Source organism: Podarcis melisellensis (genome assembly GCF_964234715.1).
Source record: "Podarcis melisellensis genome assembly, chromosome: 6".
In the NCBI taxonomy this organism is placed as follows: domain Eukaryota; kingdom Metazoa; phylum Chordata; class Lepidosauria; order Squamata; family Lacertidae; genus Podarcis; species Podarcis melisellensis.
The window spans coordinates 97,198,792-97,218,355 of record NC_138538.1 but is presented as its reverse complement, the minus strand read 5'-3'; the positions used below and the strand labels follow the sequence as shown (position 1 = coordinate 97,218,355).

General features: G+C 43.4%; 2 protein-coding genes across 8 annotated transcripts in view; one reads left to right on the top strand and one right to left on the bottom strand.

The window, feature by feature from the left end:
- The first annotated feature begins 1,772 nt into the window (after positions 1-1,772).
- On the top strand, positions 1,773-12,740 carry RNASEL (ribonuclease L). The gene is made up of 7 exons (XM_081917489.1): positions 1,773-1,849; positions 3,338-4,823; positions 6,938-7,026; positions 8,961-9,163; positions 10,599-10,734; positions 11,486-11,634; positions 12,109-12,740. Exons 2-7 carry the CDS (start codon positions 3,410-3,412, stop codon positions 12,245-12,247), a joined length of 2,130 nt encoding a protein of 709 aa, XP_081773615.1. The 5' UTR covers positions 1,773-1,849; positions 3,338-3,409; the 3' UTR covers positions 12,248-12,740.
- Positions 12,140-19,564, bottom strand: part of RGSL1 (regulator of G protein signaling like 1) — a 41,923-nt gene continuing 34,498 nt past the window's right edge. For 4 of the 7 annotated variants that reach the window (XM_081917486.1, XM_081917482.1, XM_081917485.1 and 1 more), the window contains 5 exons: positions 19,261-19,376; positions 17,524-17,616; positions 15,832-15,895; positions 14,835-14,956; positions 12,140-12,702 (listed from right to left, as the gene is read on the bottom strand). In XM_081917486.1, coding sequence (XP_081773612.1) covers positions 14,920-14,956; positions 15,832-15,895; positions 17,524-17,616; positions 19,261-19,376 — 310 coding nt within the window. In that variant the 3' untranslated portion in view covers positions 12,140-12,702; positions 14,835-14,919. Of the gene's footprint in view, positions 12,703-14,834; positions 14,957-15,831; positions 15,896-17,523; positions 17,617-19,260; positions 19,377-19,564 lie in introns of those variants that run through there. The other 3 variants (XM_081917483.1, XM_081917484.1, XM_081917488.1) reach the window with 3 other exon arrangements.

Genomic DNA, 19,564 nt, shown 5'->3' with positions numbered 1-19,564 from the left:
TGAGATGCCCGTCTAGTGGTAGGTGATTCCATCATCAAACCAGCAATGAAGTGACCACGCCTTTGCAGCCCAGTTTAAAACCTCAGGATGAAATGTACTGTCCTATTGCTGAAGTTAGCCTGGCCAGAAGTCTAAGAGAAGATGAACTGGAATTCTCCCCAAGGCCAGAGCTGCTTTAATATTTATTATTTATTTACAACTGGAACTTATTCCGGTTCTTTCAGTGTGAATGACTGAGATACTACGTTGTGGATTCAAGAATGTTATAATGTTGTTGTTATAATATTATTTGAAAATAAATCAGTTATAAAACCAGTGCAATGGAAATCTGTTTCATATTGGCCAGGGAGGTGGAAGGGGGGGAGGAAAGGGGGGGACAGCATCTGCATGATATAATTTGGTAGAAACATTTATTCAAACATAAATAAAACTAATATTTACTGTATTTCAGAGTAAGGAAAGCTGGTTAGGGTAAGGAAAGATGGAAAGGCAACGCCATGAAAAGTAAGGTTCATCTATGTGCACTCCAGCAACCAGGTGGTGGATGCCACCAATCCTGATTTATCAGGTGAGAGATAAGCTGTGCTCATGAGGAACTGTGAGGCCAGAGCGAATCTGGCTTCAAGAGGAATGAGGCTGGCCTGATTCATGAAGACTTCAGGGACATCCCTTTTGAAGAAGAAAGAGAAACACTTCTCTTTCCTTTTCCATTACAATGCATATTTATTTGCATACAAATTATACCCCAAAAATCCTCAAAGCAGGGAAAAAACCAGCTGGTCATCCTTGGAGAACCACAACAAATTTTAAACTTCCTTTACTCATCGTTGTGCTTGCTCACTTCCTCCCCAGGCCCAGGGAAGTATTTGGAGCCCGCTTCAGTTGCTGCGCAGCAGAAGGCGATGCAGTTTTATGAGTCATGGGGTGGGGAGAGCCTGTGTATGAATTCAACAGCGCTAGGCTTATTTTTTGGTTGCTGCTTTGTTAATGTCAATACTGTTTTATAGATTATGAACGCTGTAGTACTTTATGAATCCTATAATATGACTGTTGTATAAAATGACTTTCTCGTAATAAGCTGTTTAGCTTATTTTTTTAGCTGTGTTGTTAATAGTGATTTATAGATTAAAAGGTAAAGGGACCCCTGACCATTAGGTCCAGTCGTGGCCGACTCTGGGGTTGCGGCGCTCATCTCGCTTTATTGGCTTGTGGGAGCCGGCGTACAGCTTCCTGGTCATGAGGCCAGCATGACTAAGCCGCTTCTGACGAACCAGAAACACCGTTTACCTTCCCGCCAGAGCGGTACCCGTTGATCTACTTGCACTTTGAGGTGCTTTCGAACTGCTAGGTGGGCAGGAGGTTTTATAGATTACCATTGTTTTACTGGAGATTTATATTCTTTATCAACATTTCTGTGACGTCCTATTATCCTGTAATTTATATTTTTGTAAGCCGCTTTGTGATTCATGTGAGAGAGAGAGAGAGAGAGAGAGAGAGAGAGAGAGAGAGGCGTCTCCTCAGCCTCCGTGCCAGCCGCGCCTTGATTGTGAGGCAAAAAAAGGCACGCAAATATTTCCTTTCCCGCCACGAAGAACAAACTTCTCATTTTCTTTTCCTTAGCAAACTTTATTCGGCGTTAAAAGAAAATAACCCCGCGACGCCTCCCCTTCTGAGGCGACAAGAGCCTCGCCCCGTCTCGCCTTCTCCCTCCCCCGAAACTCCTTTCCGTCTCCACCTCCTCGGGCGGCCTTGGCCCCGCCGGACTCAACACTTTCTTGTGGCGAGAAGTTCCTCCGCCCCTCACAAAAACTTCTCCGAGCGAAGGAGGCGAGAGATCCTCCGCCGGGAGGTAAGGGCGGGCGGGCCGGGAGGCGGCTGGCCTGAGGGTCTTTCTGGCCCCGCAGGCGAGGGAGGAAAAAGCGGCCGGGAAAGGAAGGCCGTCTGGGCGGGGCCAGGATTTGGGGGGGGAGGCCCACCTGCCCCCATTTCTGGGGGGGGGGGGAATGACTCCGCGCGCCCCTGGAAATCTGCCTTCTTTAAGCGAACAGACAGAAAGATGCAGTGACATATTATATTCAGTCTTTGGTGTCTCTCTTTTTCTACCTACGTCCTACAACATCGTAAAGAAAGATGTTGTAAATAGGACACGTGGAAGCTTGAAATTATAAAATGACTCATTAAAACCAACCACAGTAACATCCGCATTGCACACAGAAAATTAAGATAACAAAGGATTACGTTAAAATAAAAGATAGGTAGCCGTGTTGGTCTGCCATAGTCAAAACAAAAAAATTCCTTCCAGTAGCACCTTAAAGACCAACTAAGTTAGTTCTTGGTATGAGCTTTCGTGTGCATGCACACTGCTTCAGATACCATGCACACGAAAGCTCATACCAAGAACTAACTTAGTTGGTCTTTAAGGTGCTACTGGAAGGAATTTTTTTGTTAAAATAAAAATTACAAATAATCCTAATGAGAAGGATGAACCTGGTGTGCTGCTATCGATTTATTAATGTTTGGCTCTTTTTTTGGCAGCAGCAGCATCGTTAAATCACCTGATTAACTATTTGCAGTTTGTTGCCTTTTTTTTGTTAAGAGACCTCGGGGATGTGACCTCGGGGAACCCACGTTCCACTAAATACGATGAAGGAAACATGGGTATAGCCAAGGGGGGGGGGGACAGCTCTTCGCCCACATCAAGTAAAACAATAAAAATACTTGACTAACTAACTAATCATGTCAGTTTTGCTGCCCTAACAAAAATCCTGGCTATGCCCATGGAAGAAAATGCAATTAAAATTGTACTACTGTATAGTCCAGGGGAGGAGACGTCACTGTCCCACAACAGCACCTGGATAACAGAAAAATCTGTCAAAATCTTCAGTAGGAAGTTAAATAAAATATTAAAATCATACCAGCATCTTCACCTTATCTTGGTGGTGACAGATGGGCACAGCAGCAGCAAAAAGAAAAAACACAAGCTGGTATAGCTAAGAAATGCTGTTGCTGGTTCCTGCCCTTTTAATCTTTCCACAATACCTCTCTGCCCCAGTGTAACATTGCTGTGGATTAACCCTACACTGAGGCACAGAAGATATTGTGGGGGGAATCAACACGATGGGCACCAGCCACAACCACTCAGGATCCATGTGACAAAGGCAGTGTGACTAACTTTTCGCTATGTAGCACCTCTGTTATTTGAGCCTTCACTATCCAAAACCACTGAATCAAGAGACGCTATGTCTTGCATCCAGCCCTGTGGCACCATAACTCTTTGTGTGAATAGCTCTTCCATTATTAAGTTGATAATGTCATAGCTGCTGCTTTTGTCTTGCAGTAGAAATATATTCGCAGAAAGCTAATGTAATCACGACTACTGGGAGAAGCGTCAGAACCCTACAGAAAAGAAATGGCAGCTGATAAAGCCCTTCAGCTAAATAATGCAGTAAGAAGAGGATCGATCGAGACTGTCCGGCAGTTGATAGAAGAAGGTAATGATATCAATTCAAAGGTGAATGATGGATGGACAGCCCTTCACAGTGCTGTACAAATGAACGAAGAGGCAATTGCCCGCCTTCTGCTGGACAGAGGAGCCGATCCACTTGTTAGGAAGGACAACGGAGCTACCCCCTTTATTCTAGCAGGGATAACAGGCAATGTTGAACTTTTAAAGCTCTTCCTTCAGAAGGGGTCGGCCATCAATGAGTGTGATTTGAATGGTTTCACGGCATTCATAGAGACTGCTGGGTATGGGCGAGAAGAGGCCCTGAGGTTTTTGTATAAGTGTGGGGCAGATGTTAACTTGCCCAGAAATGTGACTGATGAGGTTAAAAGGGCCCTGAATAAAGGTGGAGAAACAGCCCTGATGGATGCTGCCCGGTATGGTCACTGCTCTGTTGTCAAAGTCCTAGTTGAAGAATTGGGTGCTGATGTGAACATCTGCGACAACTGGGAGAGAAATGCATTGGTCCATGCTCTCTCAGAGACTAAAAAGGATGAGTCCCAAGGCAAAGAGGCAGCTGCCCTTTTCCTCTTAAAACATGGGGCTGATGTGAATAAGAGAGATGAAGTTGGGAAAACTACTTTGATGCTGGCAGCTGAAAGGCAAAGCCTAGACCTGGTGAAGGCTATATTGGAAAAAGAAGAAGTGGACGTGAACGACGCTGACAAAAACAACAAAACAGCCCTTATGACAGCAGTGGAAATGGAAAATTATGAAATAGCGAAGACATTATGTGAAAAGGGAGCAAGAACAGACATTGGGAACTTGATAGATATGGCCAGCCTGAATTACAACAACAGAATGATAAAGCTTCTTCGCCAGTATGGAGCATTGTCTCGTCTAAGGCAGCCAGAAATACAGTGGACCTCTGCTAGCAGACACTGGCAATCCAAGCTCCGAGATCTTTATGGAAAGTATCGTCCTATGATTGGAAAACTCAAGATCTTCATGTTTCCAGATTTCCGAATTCAGACAAGTTCCCACGGAGGTGTCTACCTAGGATTCTACAATGGGGAAGAGGTGGCTGTGAAGATATTCCCCACCACTGCAGAAAATGCTAAACGAGAGAAAACCTGCCTTGAGAAGTGCCGTACCAGCAAACATCTGGTGAAGTTCTGTGGATGGGAAGAGCAGAACGCCTGTCTCTACCTGTGTCTTTCCCTATGTGAGAAAAACCTTGAGGAGTACTTCAGGACAGCAGAGACTGAGAATGGAACTATGAGAAGTAATGTTATTATTGAAACAATATTTCAGGCAGTGAAGGAACTGCACTCATTTGGATTTGGGCATCAAGATCTGCACCCAAGTAACGTTTTGATAGGTTTGTATTCTTTCTTATATGGCTGTCTGTCGAGTGGAACCCAAGCCATTACCCAAGTGTAGTTGAAAGAATTTTATGAAAGAAATATGGAGTAGCAAGTTTTCAATTTTATGGTGTAAACCAAGGATGGGGAATCTGTGTCCTTTAAGATACTGTTGGCTAGCAAGTCCCATAATCTCGGAACATGGAGCTGATGGGATTTGGAGTCCAGCACTAACTGGAGCACCACAGGTTCCCCACACCTGGGGTGGGGGGTGGGAATTGGCTAGCCAATCATCTGCAAGGGGTCAGAAATTCAGATCCAACAGTAAGCATGTGAGCAGCATAGAAGAATAGTTTCACACACAAGCTGAAAGAAAACAGCAGCAGATATTGGAGATTTATTACAGGGAGTGATATGGGATTGACTCTCTGGTGACATACCAAACCCTTGGATATTCTAAGCTGTAGTGATCATAGTGCCCTGCATTTTCCTCTTCTAACCAGCAGCCTCACTGGTGCAAGGCACAGTCTGACCCCCTGCTTTGGTAATCCTCATAGAACGCTAGCCCAATGGTTGCCATTAATTTGATCCTGAATTGATTTTAGAATGAATTGATTTTAGAATGTATTTCAATTAATTGATTGTGATTTTATGTAAACTGTGTTACTTTTATTGTTGTTAGCCACTCTGAGCCCGGCTTCGGCTGGGGAGGGCGGGATATAAAATTATTATTATTATTATTATTATTATTATTATTATTATTATTATTATTATTATTATTGAAGGAGAGATTCCAGCTCAGGAATAGAATATCTGCTTTTCAGGCAAAAAGTTAATTATGTTCAACCCCCAGCATCTCCAGGCAGGGTTGGGAGAGACTCCTGTGTGGCCCTGTGGAGAGCCACTGCCAATCTGAGGATAAACAATGTTGAGTGCAGAGGGACCAATGGTCTGACTAGATATAAGGTAGCTTCCTGTGATCCTAGTCTGCACTCTACTCACCCAGCTCCCAGATCAAGCCGTCTGGAAGCTGACACCACCATCCTAAATTTTGAGAATAATTTCACTACACCTTTTTACTGCTTCAGAAATGTGGCCCGCCCCTCCAATAGATCTCCATTGTTTACTTACTTATTATGCACTAATACTTTGAATATTATGATTTCTCCTCTGCATTATATCCCCTCAACAAATCTGGAACGTAGGACTAAGCAGATGGATGGATGGTTTCAGACAGAAGTCATTCTGGTTCTACCTGGAGAACAACCTACACCAGGCATCCCCAAACTTGGCCCTCCAAAAGTTTTGGGACCAAAACTCCCACCATCCCTGACCACTGGTCCTGTTAGCTAGAGATGATGGGAGTTGTAGTCCGCAAACATCTGGAGACCAAGTTTGGAGGTGTCTGACCTACATATTCAGATAAAAAATTAAGTTCTGTTGGCATCTACATTAGGGTGGCAAATCTTTTTAGGATCAAAAGTCACATAACCATGTTGTGACTTCCAGTACCTGAGCGTGGGGGTGGGGGTGGGAGGGGAGTCCCCAAAGTGATAGTAGTGCTTGAAGTGAATATTTATTTATCATACTTCTGTGCTGCCTCAACATCAGAAATCTAAAAACAATACATTTCAAATAAAATGTATAAGCTAAAAGCAGCAGAGATAAAGTGAAACTAGTCAACAATACCATAAAAATGTTCATGACACAGACACATCTTTGATGTTTTAAAATAAGAAAGTGTCAAAATCTCAAAAATCCACAGAAATCAAAAGCCCCTAAAAAGCCTTGGGAAATGAAAATGTCTTCATTTGACCATAACAGCAATACAAAGTAGGCATCAGGTAGACTCTCTGGGGAGGCCATTCTATAACTGGGTATAACAGCTGAGAAAGCCTTCTCCCTAGCAACCACCAGCTGGCTCTCATTAGGCAGGGACATGCAGAGAAGAGCCTCAGGCGCTGACCTCAAGTTTCAAGTAGGTTTGCATGTGAGCAGGTGAATTGGCTGCTCTTGTTGAATCTTGAAAGTTTCCAATATGTGCTCTTTCCCCACAAAGCATTCAATACACAAAGATGTGAAGACCATTCCGCTTCATTGCTTCCACTTATGTATTTATTTATTTTGCTAGATGTCACAGGCAAGGTTTTTCTAGCAGATTTTGATAAGACCAGAAAATTAGATGATAAAAAAGATCTTACCATCACAGAAGATCTGCAGGTAAGTTGCCTCTGCAGTTGCCTCCCCAGCCTTCTATATTTGCAGAATGATTATCCCCAACCATTAAGGCAATGTATTGTGTGTTTGTGCACAATATACTTTTATGCTTAACCATAACATAGAGTTGGGTTGAATGTTCGTCCTACTCAGAGTAGCCCCATTGAAATCTGGCTAACCTAAGATCAATAATTCCAATGAGTTTACCCAAACTTTGCCTGGTTCAATTTGTATTTATTTATTTGATGTCTTACTAGCCCTTCACCAAAAGGTGCCAGAGTGGAGTACAACAGTTTTAAATACAATACTGTATTATTGGAAACATTTTAAAACAAATTAAAGTCACGTGAATATGGTAGATCCTGAAAATGAGTATACAGTGGTGCCCCGCAAGACGAACGCCTCGCAAGACGAAAAACCCGCTAGTTGAAAGGGTTTTCCGTTTTGGAGGCGCTTCGCAAAACGAATTTCCCTATGGGCTTGCTTCGCAAGAAGAAAGCCCATAGGGAAATCTCCGGGGACCTCTTTTAAATGCTAGCGGTGGGGAGCAAAGCCTTTCCCCCCCCCTCCGGCCTTCAGAAGAGGCCCAGGAAGGCCGGCGGGGGCCGAAAGGCTTTGCTCCCCACCGCCAGCATTTTAAAAGCAGTCCGGGATAGCAGGGAAGCACTTCCCGCTATCCCGGATGGCTTTTGAAGGCAGGTGGGGGGGAGCAAAGACTTTTGCCCCCCGCCCGCCTTCAGAAGAGGTCCTGGACCTCTTCTGAAGGCCGGCGGGGGGCAAAAGTCTTTGCTCCCCCTTGCCTGCCTTCCCGGGAGAGCGGAGAAACGCAGTGCTGCGTTTCTCCGCTCTCCCGGGAAGGCAGGTGGGGGGGGAAGCAAAGACTTTCGCCCCCTGCCGGCCTTCAGAAGAGGTTGGGGGACAGACTGTCCCCGGACCTGGTCTGAAGGCGGTTTCCATAGGAACGCATTAATTGATTTTTAATGCATTCCTATGGGAAACCGTGCTTCGCAAGACGAAAAACTCGCAAGACAAAAAGACTTGCGGAACGAATTAATTTCGTCTTGCGAGGCACCACTGTATCAGGTGTATGGTTCAAATTTATTCAAGATTAAATTGACATCAGTAAGAATGTTAATTGCTAGTTCTGGTCCCAGGAGTTCTTTCTGGTAACAGTGTCATTGTTTTTGTGAAATTTTTAATTTCCTGTATAACCCCAGTATAGTTGTAACCTGGAAGTTGAATGGAATCCGTTCCGGAAGTCCATCCGACTTCCAAAATGTTCGGAAACCAAAGCACAGCTTCTGATTAGCTGCAGGAAGCTCCTACAGCCAATCAGAAGCTGCGGAAGCCCCATCGGACATTCGGGTTCCAAAGAATGTTCGCAAACTGGAACACTTACTTCCAGGTTTGCGGCATTTGGGAGCCAAAATGTCCCAAGTACCAAGGCGTTCAAGATCCAAAGTACGACTGTAGATTAGAGAATTTAATAACCTGTCAGTGCAGCCCTGTGTTTCTAAGGGCCAAATTTGATTCCAGTTGTGGTGGTGGGAATCTGATCAGGACCATAGTGGTGAAGAACCAGTGTGTGCCGGGGAATGGTATCTAAACATTCCTCCAACATTTTTCCCCCAGGTTGAAATTACCTCCATCTGCTATTTAGTCTATAGGGCAAAACATAGAGATACTGAACAAGCTGTAGTATAATCCTATTCTCTAACATTTTAGGGAGATTTCTACATGCAAGGGGTGTGTTTGTGTGTAGAAACATTATGTCATGTGATTGCATCACTTGCAATTTAAACTGACACAGCCCAGACACAGATTTTTAGCATCTCGGCAAGAACTAAGCCCAGGCACAAAAGTGTGATTCCAGTCTACTTGCCCAAGAATGACATTCTGTGTTGTGAAATCGTATTGCCATTTGTTCTCACATGTAGGCTCTCAGAAGTCTATCCCTGTATGTTGCTATGAGGGGGACAATCTGCTTTGAAGCCTTGCCTGCGCAGTGTCCGAAGGATGTAGATGATTACTTTGAAATAGAAGACCTTAGAGCAAGACTGGAATCTCCTGATGAAAACATCCCAGTCCCTGAGCAACTGGGACAGTTGATCTACCATCCTTATTTCTGGAGCAAGAAGGTGTAAGTACTAAATAAATATAGGAAACTTAGCAACTATCCATTCTTATCATTCTACCTTCCTCAGTTTGATTTGCCCTGTTACTACAACAGCATGGAAGAATAAACTTTGCAAGTAGGATTAGAATGACATTTTGGGGAAATGTTTTAATCCATTCATTTCTATTTTTTGAAATCTTAAGTTTTGCCTTCAGAATTGAAGCTCAGAATTAGATTACGCTGCTTTAGATGTCTTTGTTGCTTATAGACTGTCATGTGCTTTGTCATGTTGTTTAAAATATAATGAATGTTCAGGCTGGCTTGTTGTCCCTCATGTGAAAACCACGTGGCTAATCATTAATGTAAGATAAAAATAATGCAGTCAAACCTCGGTTGTTAAATGTAATCCATTCTGGTTACAGGTAGGTAGCCGTGTTGGTCTGCCGTAGTCGAAACAAAATTAAAAAATACCTTCCAGTAGCACCTTAAAGACCAACTAAGTTTGTTATTGGTATGAGCTTTCGTGTGCATCCGTTCTGGAAGACTATTCGACTTCCGAAATGTTTGACAGCCAAGTTGCAGCTTCCGTTTGGTTGCAAGAGCTTTTTGCACTCAAACAGAAGCTGCGTTTGACGTTCAAGTTCCAAGGAACATTCGAAAACAGGAGCATTTCCTTCTGGGTTTTTGGCATTAGGGAGCCGAAACGTTTGAATATGGAGCCATTCGAGAACCGAGGTTTGACTGTATATATATTTCAGTAAATAATTGCAGTGAACTTTGGATAGTGAGTTTGCTGCAGATATGACAGCACATTGATGCAGTATTGATATTATTTGTCATTGCTAGCCATCAGATACCAAATGTTGAATATGAACTATGGGACGTGCAATTGGCACTGAAATCCATGCACTAAAATTTAAGGGATCAATGTCTGATTCTACACTACTATTTAGGGCTCTGAAAATCCACCCTCATGCCTAACAAAAAATCTCAAGAGACTTTAACAGGCAGAAACACACATTTCAAATTGGTTTTGCACAGCCACAGTAATAATGCCACATCTGGAGAGCCACAGATTAGCTACACTGCATTTAGATGGTAATGTTTCAGGGAGAGGAAAGGCAAAATCAGAGTTTTGTTAAAAAAGGCAGCTTGCAGAGCAAGGATGCCCCTTCCTTGCATATGACAGGAGTTAATGGGTGCAGTATACCTGCCCCAGGAGAACAGAGGAAGCTGCTGTATTCTAGGTCCGACTATTTGTCTATGTCTTGGTGTTGTCTACTCTGCCTGGCTGCCACCAGGGTCTCATTACCTGCTACTGGGTCCTTTTAACTGGCGATGGCAGGTGTTGAAGCTGGGACCAAGTGTGTGCTCTGTCCTTTCCCAGTCTCTGAGACCAGCCTTACCATATGGTCACCTTGGCTCTTTGGGTTCTTAGTAAATGCCTTTTGTTTGCCAGGAGATACAGGGTCTTAAGAGACATTGGGAATGAGAGCGATATAAAGACACGCAACACTCGGCACCATAACAGCACTAGTGAAATTCTGAAGGCTCTGAATAGTGAGGAAGATCCTTTCAAGGACTGGACTGAAAAGGTAAGTGATCTCTTGCAACTCCATATGAAAGCTTCAGCTGTGTTGATTTGAACCGCCACATTTGACCTCTTTTCCTTCTGCATTGTCAGTGCCAGTGCTTCATCACTTCTCAAAGGCATGAGGGCAACTTAAGTGCAAAACAAACAGCTTAGGTCTGATTCACATCTTTACAATATGTATACCTGGTCCTGGGCAAGTATCTGTTTGCCCCTGCAAAACCATTCCTATGTCTGTGAAATGATTTGCCGTTAGGTCAGATTTTAAACACAGTTGTACCTCGGAAGTCAAACAGAATCTGTTCCGGCAGTCCATTCAACTTCTGAAGTGCGGCTTCTGATTGGCTGCAGGAAGCTCCTGAAGCCAATTGGAAGCTGCAGAAGCCCTGCTGGACATTTGGCTTCCAAAAGAAGGTTCGAAAACTGAAACACTCACTTTTGGTTTTCGATCATTTGGGTGCTGGAATGTTCAACTCCCAAGGTGTTCGGGAGCCAAGGTATGACTGTATTGCAAAATCTGCCAAGCAATATAAATGGAAACTGTTGCAATAAATTAACCAGTATAGTATTATAATAACCAATATACGTCATACTTCATGCCATTCTGTCAAATGTATATTTTTGTATATATTTTTGTATACTGTATATTTTTGTGACTTGGAATCTGCCAGCTTGCAGGTCTACATGGAAACTGTATTGTGAGGAGTGGGTTTCGTGGACCCAGATTAATGACAGGGGACATGTGTTTTTTTCAGATTGATAAAGATGTATTGGACTGTATGGTTGGTCCCTTTAATGACAAGAAAAAGAATAAGAAAAACAATAAAGATTATGAAAACTGTGTGACAGATTTACTGAAGCTGATCAGGAATATGGGGGAGCACTTCAGTGAGAAGGATGAGAAGTAAGTGAGAGTTGTTTTTTCTAGATTTGCAGAGGAGTCACTGAGTGGCCATTTCTGTGCAGTGTACTTCCTCTTCTATAAACCAGTACTATGTGAATCCGGACTTAGATAATCACATCTTTGAAAAGGCCTCCCAGTGGTCAAGTGGAGCTTTGCACCTCAGCTACCAGCTTCAAGTCAAAGGGCTAAACTGAGGACTCATTCGTGTTTCCTTTTGTGCTGCATTTTTTAGGCACAAAAACATGGCTTTAAAGCGCTGTGTTTGAGTGCATTTGTTTTATCCCAGCAGTATGCCCAGGAAAACCCATGCTTTGATGTTGGATCAGAGCAAACAGCAAAAGGGTTTTTCGTGGATTGGCATTTGCTCCAATTCAGAGACCAGCATTCACATTCTATTTAAAAAAAAATACAAATCGAAACTACTGCTTGCTTACATACTGGTATTAAAAGGATTCACATTTCCTTCTATTTCAGGGTGAAGGAAATAATCAAGGAGCCAGAAGACTATTTTCTGAACCTTTTTCCAAATTTAACAACTTATGTCTACCGGACTTTGCATAATATAAAATATGATAAACATTTTCCAAATGCACAGAATTCTTCTCAGCTATAATGGGGACCAAAAGACCGAGATTCTTCATGAGTTCTCTTCTGTTTCAAGGTGTAAGGATAATTAAGAGGCAAGCAACATGTCCCTCTTTTTCTGAGCCTCTTTCCAGAATTAATCATTTTCACCTTGCCAGAATTTGTGTAACACAGGATGATCAATATTCTCCAAGTGCTCAGAACCCTTCTCAGTTGCGATGAGAATCGGCAGCAGTTGATTCTTGCACACGACTCTTCTGCCTTTCTTCAGTTTGCCCCATTCAGCTAAGATACCAGATAAAGTCAAATAAGAAAGCTGCAGCACGCGTAATATAAAGAGACAGAAAGGAAGGTTGTGGCTGGCAGAAGGGAGCTTTAGTTGTCTATGCATTTGCGAAGCTTGTTTGCTTGAAATTGAGGCTTTCTCTCACCTACCAGCAAAACATCAATCCAGATGTTGTATAATTTCCTGAATTTTATGCTCTGCCAGGGGAAAGAGAAAATAAATACTTTCTATTACATTCTGCAGTTGCTTGATCTTGGATTGCTTAACAAATGCAAATGAAACTGCAGTCAGACTACAGCAGTTCTCTTTAGTGTGCTTGCCCAGAAATGTTGCTACTTCAGATCTCCATGCATTTCCATACTGCAGAGCTGCAACAAGGCAGTCTACAACTTCAAGTTTGGTATCAACCATGTCAAATGCAACTTATGGTGGGCTTAGATTCTTGGCAATATAGCTGCAACTAATGGGGCTTTCATTGCCATTGCACAAAAACAAGGTGGAAGCAAAAGGCCCCCCTTGGGTCTGACACAGATCCCTGCCAAAGAAAACTACATTCTGCATTCATGTTGAACTACAGAAAGGACCATGGCTGTCATGGTGGACTTTGGAGTTTAAAATTTCAATGGCACCCTGGGCAACACCAAAATTTGCCCCTCCCTGCCTCTCATCTTTCATTGTTTTATCATTGCTGCAACACCCCTCTTGGATCAGTGCCCAGTGCAGGCGAACCAGTCATGCTCCCCTAAATCCACTTCTGGTGGCTGGCCTAAAGCCTGTTCCAGGAAATGAGGGTGGCAGAGTTGGGGTATAAGTTAGATGTCTTGGCATCTTCAGAGGACTCCAATTTGCTGCCCTTCAGAATAACACTAGGTTAGCTTGATAAGTGTCTGATCTCTGTGTAATTACAAGGGCCCCTGAGATGATGGGTGGCACCCTCCCTCCTCCCTCCCTCCTCCCTCTGAGGGCTCTAATGGGCTTTCCTGGTGGCAACAGTGGGCTGCATCCGTGCTCGGAGAAGGACCAGACAGATGTGTGCCTGGGTGGCCCTTTTAATTTCCCACAATGTAGCACAGCTGTGGGGTTGGGAATCAAAATGACAGCTAGAAATTTAAAGGGAGGTTCATACCACACATTGTAAGTTAGGGTTCTGGGACCCTAACAGTTGCCCAAGAATGCCGGTCCTGGCATATGCTCTGATGAACAGCAAACATTAAAAACGTCCCTAAACAGGGCTGCCTTCAGATGTCTTCTAAAAGTCAGATAGTTGTTTATTTCCTTGACATCTGATGGGTGTTCCACAGAGCGGGAGCCACTAGCAAGAAGGCCCTCTGCCTGGTTCCCTATAACCTCACTTCTCACAGTGAGGGAACCATCAGAAGGCCCTTGGAGCTGGACCTCAGTGTCCAGGTATACTGGGCTGAGGCCATTTAAGGTTTTAAAGGTCAGGGCCAACACTTTGAATTGTTGCCTATCTGACAGCTTTGGAACACTGGGCAAGGACAATCAGTTTATGTCACTCAAGATTAGTTCTGAGGTACTTCAAAAGAGTAAGGTGAGCGATGGAATGACGGGCATTGGCAGTGGGTGTGACAGGGTGAAGGAAGAAATTCTGAGAGGGAAGGCACCCAGGCTGAGAAGGCAAAACTCCCATTAAGTGAGTGTGCAAAATTAGGACTCCCCTGGTACACAAAGGGGGGGGTACTATTGGACAGTGTGGATGGTTTATTCCCTGGGAGCACCTGTTTTGAACCAATTTACTGGGATCTACACACTGAATTACTTGTTATAAACAATTTAAGGGATTAAAAAAAAACTGTATTGGCAACATTGCTATTACAGATATTCAAAAATGCCCTTAAAATAACACTTTTCTTTGCAATTCAAGCTTAAATCCATGAAGATTGGGCCTTAGATGCTTGTTCTAATTCATACATATAAACTCTGAAACCTCTCCACTTGATCTAAGGGGATCTAAAATCTAAGGTTTCTTTTACTTAAATGGAAGGAGAAAAACTTCACCATTACAAATTGCATATTTTACTAGAACAGGCAAAGAAATTTAAAAGTTCTTGTGTAAACCTCTACTGGTTGATACCAACCCACACCAACCCCACACACTGCTCTGCTGATAGGAAATTATAGAAGCAATAGGGAAATGGCTGGGGCTAGATTTGGAAGTCCATCAGGCCAGAGGTCCTCATCTCTGCTTTAGGGACATAAGAAGATTGCTGATCCCTTCATCGACAAATATGGAGAACCTCTCCCATCTCACCCAACAGAACCCCGTGACCTAGTGAATGCAGTTTTGTTAAAGGACTTCAGTCCTGACCTGCAGTGAAGTCTTGTCATCCAGCAAGAAATGCCTGGAATAATCTTTTCCATGATGCCCAGACAAGGAACAGTGTGAGATCAAGTTATATCAATTTATTTCCAGCACCTACAGATGAGGTCCTGTGCAGAAGAATATAAATAAGAAGAGTCTTCATAAACTGCAATCTGAAACAACAGCTTAGAAGTCTTTTTGGTATATATGCAGTCAATCAATTAATTGCAATTACATGCAAACATGACCTCCTGGCTGTACAGCAGTATTAAACGTGTAACTGAGGTCATACACTCAGTTTTATTTAGATATTTATTTAATTTATATACCACTCTTCATCTAAGGATCATAGGGCAGTTTAAAGTATAAAAACATATAAGACAGTAACAAACCAAACAATATCCAACACTATAAAGCACATTTGAAACACATTATCACAGTTTCAAACACCCAGAACTCTTTGAAAGAATTTCCTTTAAAGGTATGTTGTAAACACAGCTTAAGAGCACTCTCGTATATCGCTTTAACTGTCATGACTTCCCACAGAGTGTCCTGGGAAGTGTAGTTTAATATCAGCTCTGTGAGTTCTAACAACTCTCAGCACCCAAACTACAATTCCCAGGAATCTTTGGAGGAAGCCATAACTGTTAAAGTGGCATAAGAGTGCTTTAAAGGTATATAGTGGATGTAACCTGAAATAGCCAGTTCGTTGCCAATAATTTACTTTAGCTTGTGTGCCACAATCCTCTCTAATCATGGTGTTATGTCAAGCATATGTGACTGTTCTTGACACAAACAATTTAATATTGCAATCAACATAAAATCAGTTCATGCTTCTCATTTTTTTGTTTTGCTCTTGAGTGGGTATAATTCTGCACAAGTTAAGCACTTGGGTCCCATTCATTTCAGCAGGAGGATTAAACTTGGTATTCCAAATGTGACTTAAACATCTCTAATTTTGACTTGCTAGTGCCCTAAGATTTTAGTTTCCCTGGGTACCTACCGTCTCTGGGGCACACTTATGGTTGTTGAAGACTTTCTTAATGCTTCTAAACTTCCCACTGAAGCTGAGGGTAGAAAAAGAGACAGCATATTGTATCTGACGCAGTCGTATGAGGCAGCTGAACTGTTCTAAGACTGTTTTTTCATCCTTCCACTCCAACCAAGGAAGGAACTATCTAGACAACCATCAGGCATTTTGTCTGTTTATAATTCTGCAATTCCTCGTTGAGCTATTTTATTGGGTGGTAGTGGTGACTCAATGGGTGGAATTAAGCTGTGACTGGATAGGGTCAGGGTCAGGCCCTTTGGCTGGATCTTTGCCCCTCCAGACTGGTGGTTTATTACGACTAAATGACTAAAAAAACCCAACAAATTCTGCAACATCTGCTTGACACAGTATCAGTGCACTATTGGCAGATTTCTTCTGCTTTGGTTTGTTCCGCTTGCATAATGCTACCACATTATTGCTATTCTGAGAGGCTATAGCACAACAAAAGGAGGACAAAAATAAACTGGAGCATTTGTGGTATAAAAAGTTCCAGGCAAAAAAGAAAGAAAGCATGGAATATGCGCTGATTGGCTCTGAAGCCAAATGATGGCCCCCAAAGTGGATTCACATGTGATCTTCCCAATACATACCCCGATTTGAGTGGGACATCCCAGAATTACAGAGGCTATCCTAGGTTCTGAATGCATCTTGGAATGCCCCATTTTTTGGTCTGGTGCTGTTGCACGAACCAGTGGCTTGCACCAGTGAGCTGGACCAAAAGATGCTCATTCTTTGCTCTCGCGCTCTTGCACAAGTCATCTGGCTCCTGCATCTGATTTTGTGTGGTGTTAGAGGGCAAGCCAACGCTTTCATGAGCACAAATCATCATTGTTGCACAATAAAATAATAATGTTCGGAGGGGCCCTAGTGTCTCAGCTCATATACTGTTTCCTGACCAGCTGCAGTCCGGAAGCTGAGAGAATTTAGTAAGGGACCCCATCCCTGCCACTCTGTCCACCAGCCTTACTTCACCTTGGAGAAGAGTTAGACTTTGAGTACCAATCTTAGCTTGAGTGTCCAAAGTTCTTGGAAATGCAGGTTACAAAGATGGCTGGGTTTCTGTTGGGAATTCCAGTGTCTGGGTAGACTTGTCTTGGGTTCAGTTCCTGAGGCTAATTCTGTCAATGAGGCTGAGTCATGCCAGCATGTCCCTGGCACCGAACTATCTCTAACATGTAACCCAGCCAATTCTGGGTCAAACTGGAAGCGGTAGATAATGTATATCCTGAAGTGCTGAGGTAATTCAACAACTTTTGTTTTATCCCCCAACACTTGCAGCATGGCTGCAAGATTGCTCATAAGGATAAATTATACACAAAGATTGTGGTGCATGTATCTTGGGCAATTGATCTGGCCATGAGGGTCCTTAGGTGTCCCCAAGGTGGCAGCTCTGCGAGAACTCCCCTGCCCCACCACCATTGCCACAGAAGGGGCACTAGTATCAGCCCAAATCACACCTGAAATCACTCTACCAGTGGCGGAAGTGGTCAGGCAGGCAGAGAAGTGGTGCCAGTGGCAGCAGGGCAGGGCAAGGTGGCACTTCCCATTTTGCCTCGAGCAGCAAAACAGGACACCCCACCCTGGTTCTTGGGCCCCTGTGGGAGATCTGACCAGCTCCCACACCGCACTCCTGCAGCAACTTACACTTCTCGGCAGGCAGTTCTTCTGCTTCTTCCTTTGGCTGCGGCAGAAGTAGCTCAATGCCTCTGAGTATAGTATACCTGATGACTGGATAATCTTTTTGAAATTGCAATAATAAAAAAGACAAAACATAATATTACACCAGAGGATTCCCAATCTCACCAATCACCTTTCTGAAGGTCCGGTTACCCCAGATAGGATAGATGTAAATCTCTGTGGTTGTTAAAAGCACAGAGAATACTTTAAAGAAAACGGTTCAGAAGCCAGAATTCCATTCCCTTAATGGAATAGACACTTAATAATTACTTGACATGTGCTCAAGGCATTTTTGGCTGGCTAACTTCTCAATTAATGCTTATGTGGCATCATCATGCATCTTAAGCCTCAAGACTTGAGCTATGTGTAACTTCTCAGCGAGCCTGAAACTGCTCAACAAACTAATTGCACAAGATTGCCAGCTTGAAGACTCCTGGAGAAAAAATTATTTTGATTTCAATATAATAATGATAATAATAATAATAATAATAATAATAATAATAATAATAATAATACAAGTTACATTTGTTAGTCACATTATCTTGCTCAAGGCAACCCAAAGCAACTTACAGAGCAATGGGCAAAGGGCGCTAGAAAGGTGAGATAAGATTCTGTGGAATATCATAGCACCCATTAGCTTGTTGTGGCCAGGATGGGAGGCTCAGAAGGTGGCTTTCCTTCTTTTTCCCTTTCCCTTCCTTTCCTTCCCTTTACTCTCCCTACTGCCCCTGCCCCTCACGCTGACCACATCAGCTCCAGGACCTGTTTAGTGGCCTGTCAGGGCAGGGAGGGGCTTAGGGATCAAGGAGAACCATGACCCTGACATGTCCCAATTCATCCCACACCATCCAAGGAACATCAGCCGTGGGTCACCAACAGTGATGGAGCTTTCCACTCCCATAGGGGGGAGGAAGAAACCTTTGCCAGCAGACCTCCCTCTCTGCTGACAGGGGTTGTGGGTCCTTCCACTGCCTTGTCTGCTGCCTCAGCCACTCTCCCACAAGGTTGTCATCCAATTTTCAAAGAACTTAGAATTTTTAACCATGGATTCTGACTTAGTCATAACTGGGCAACTGTGTATTGGAAGAGACTGTATATTGAAACTATGGAGCTAAGCAAATTCAACAAGAGAGTATTTCAGATACTTTGAAATAATTCATAATAGTGTTGTGAGTTTGGGTTGTGTGCCTGGGTCCCTTCGGATTCCTGTATCCTCCAAGGATTGGTAATGGCCCCCTAAGTATGGGTAGTGAAGCCAGAGAGCAAATGGGTGGGCCCTCCTCCCTCAATCGACCAGTAGTTTTTGGGACGAGCGCAGAAAGAATAAATGCCATGGTGCATCTGCAGCAGCACAGCTGGATGCACTCATCTGCCCCGGCTGCAACAAAACATGTCTCTCCCCTATCGGTCTCTACAGCCACAGCAGACACTGTAACTCTCCAACTTCACCTCCAAAGGTTCACTCTTCCATTGTCTTGTGAGACGAGTCTCACTCTGCTCAGAGTGGGGAGGCATGCAACAATATAATTAAATATGAAATGATCTAAAATGTCAAGAGATGGTATTTATTCTGCATTATTGGAATATATGGGCACATGAAGACAAACATGCAAAAACACTCACACACACTTTCTGGTCAGATACATATGTCATGAGGTGTAACAGATGCAACAGAGTGCATAGAATCTGCACATTCTTGCTTACCACCAGTGTAACAGCTGGGCCTCCGAGATAGTTTTGTTATAACTACTGGAGGAGAAGGTTCTGTTTTCTCTGACTTGGGTTTTCTGAAGCCCCTCATTGCCTTCCAAGTGCAATATCTGCAAGGATAGTGTTGACATTGGCATACTGTATTTAACTGAGACAACCAAAGGCATTGTTACTGGCTGGGACAGTCACAAAAGATGGGACTGCACGACAAAAATAGTTGCCAAACCAGCTATAGCTTTATTGAGCCCCTGCTGATTTGGCCCCAGAGCCATTCTTCCAGCCCTGGTGTCGCCGCAGC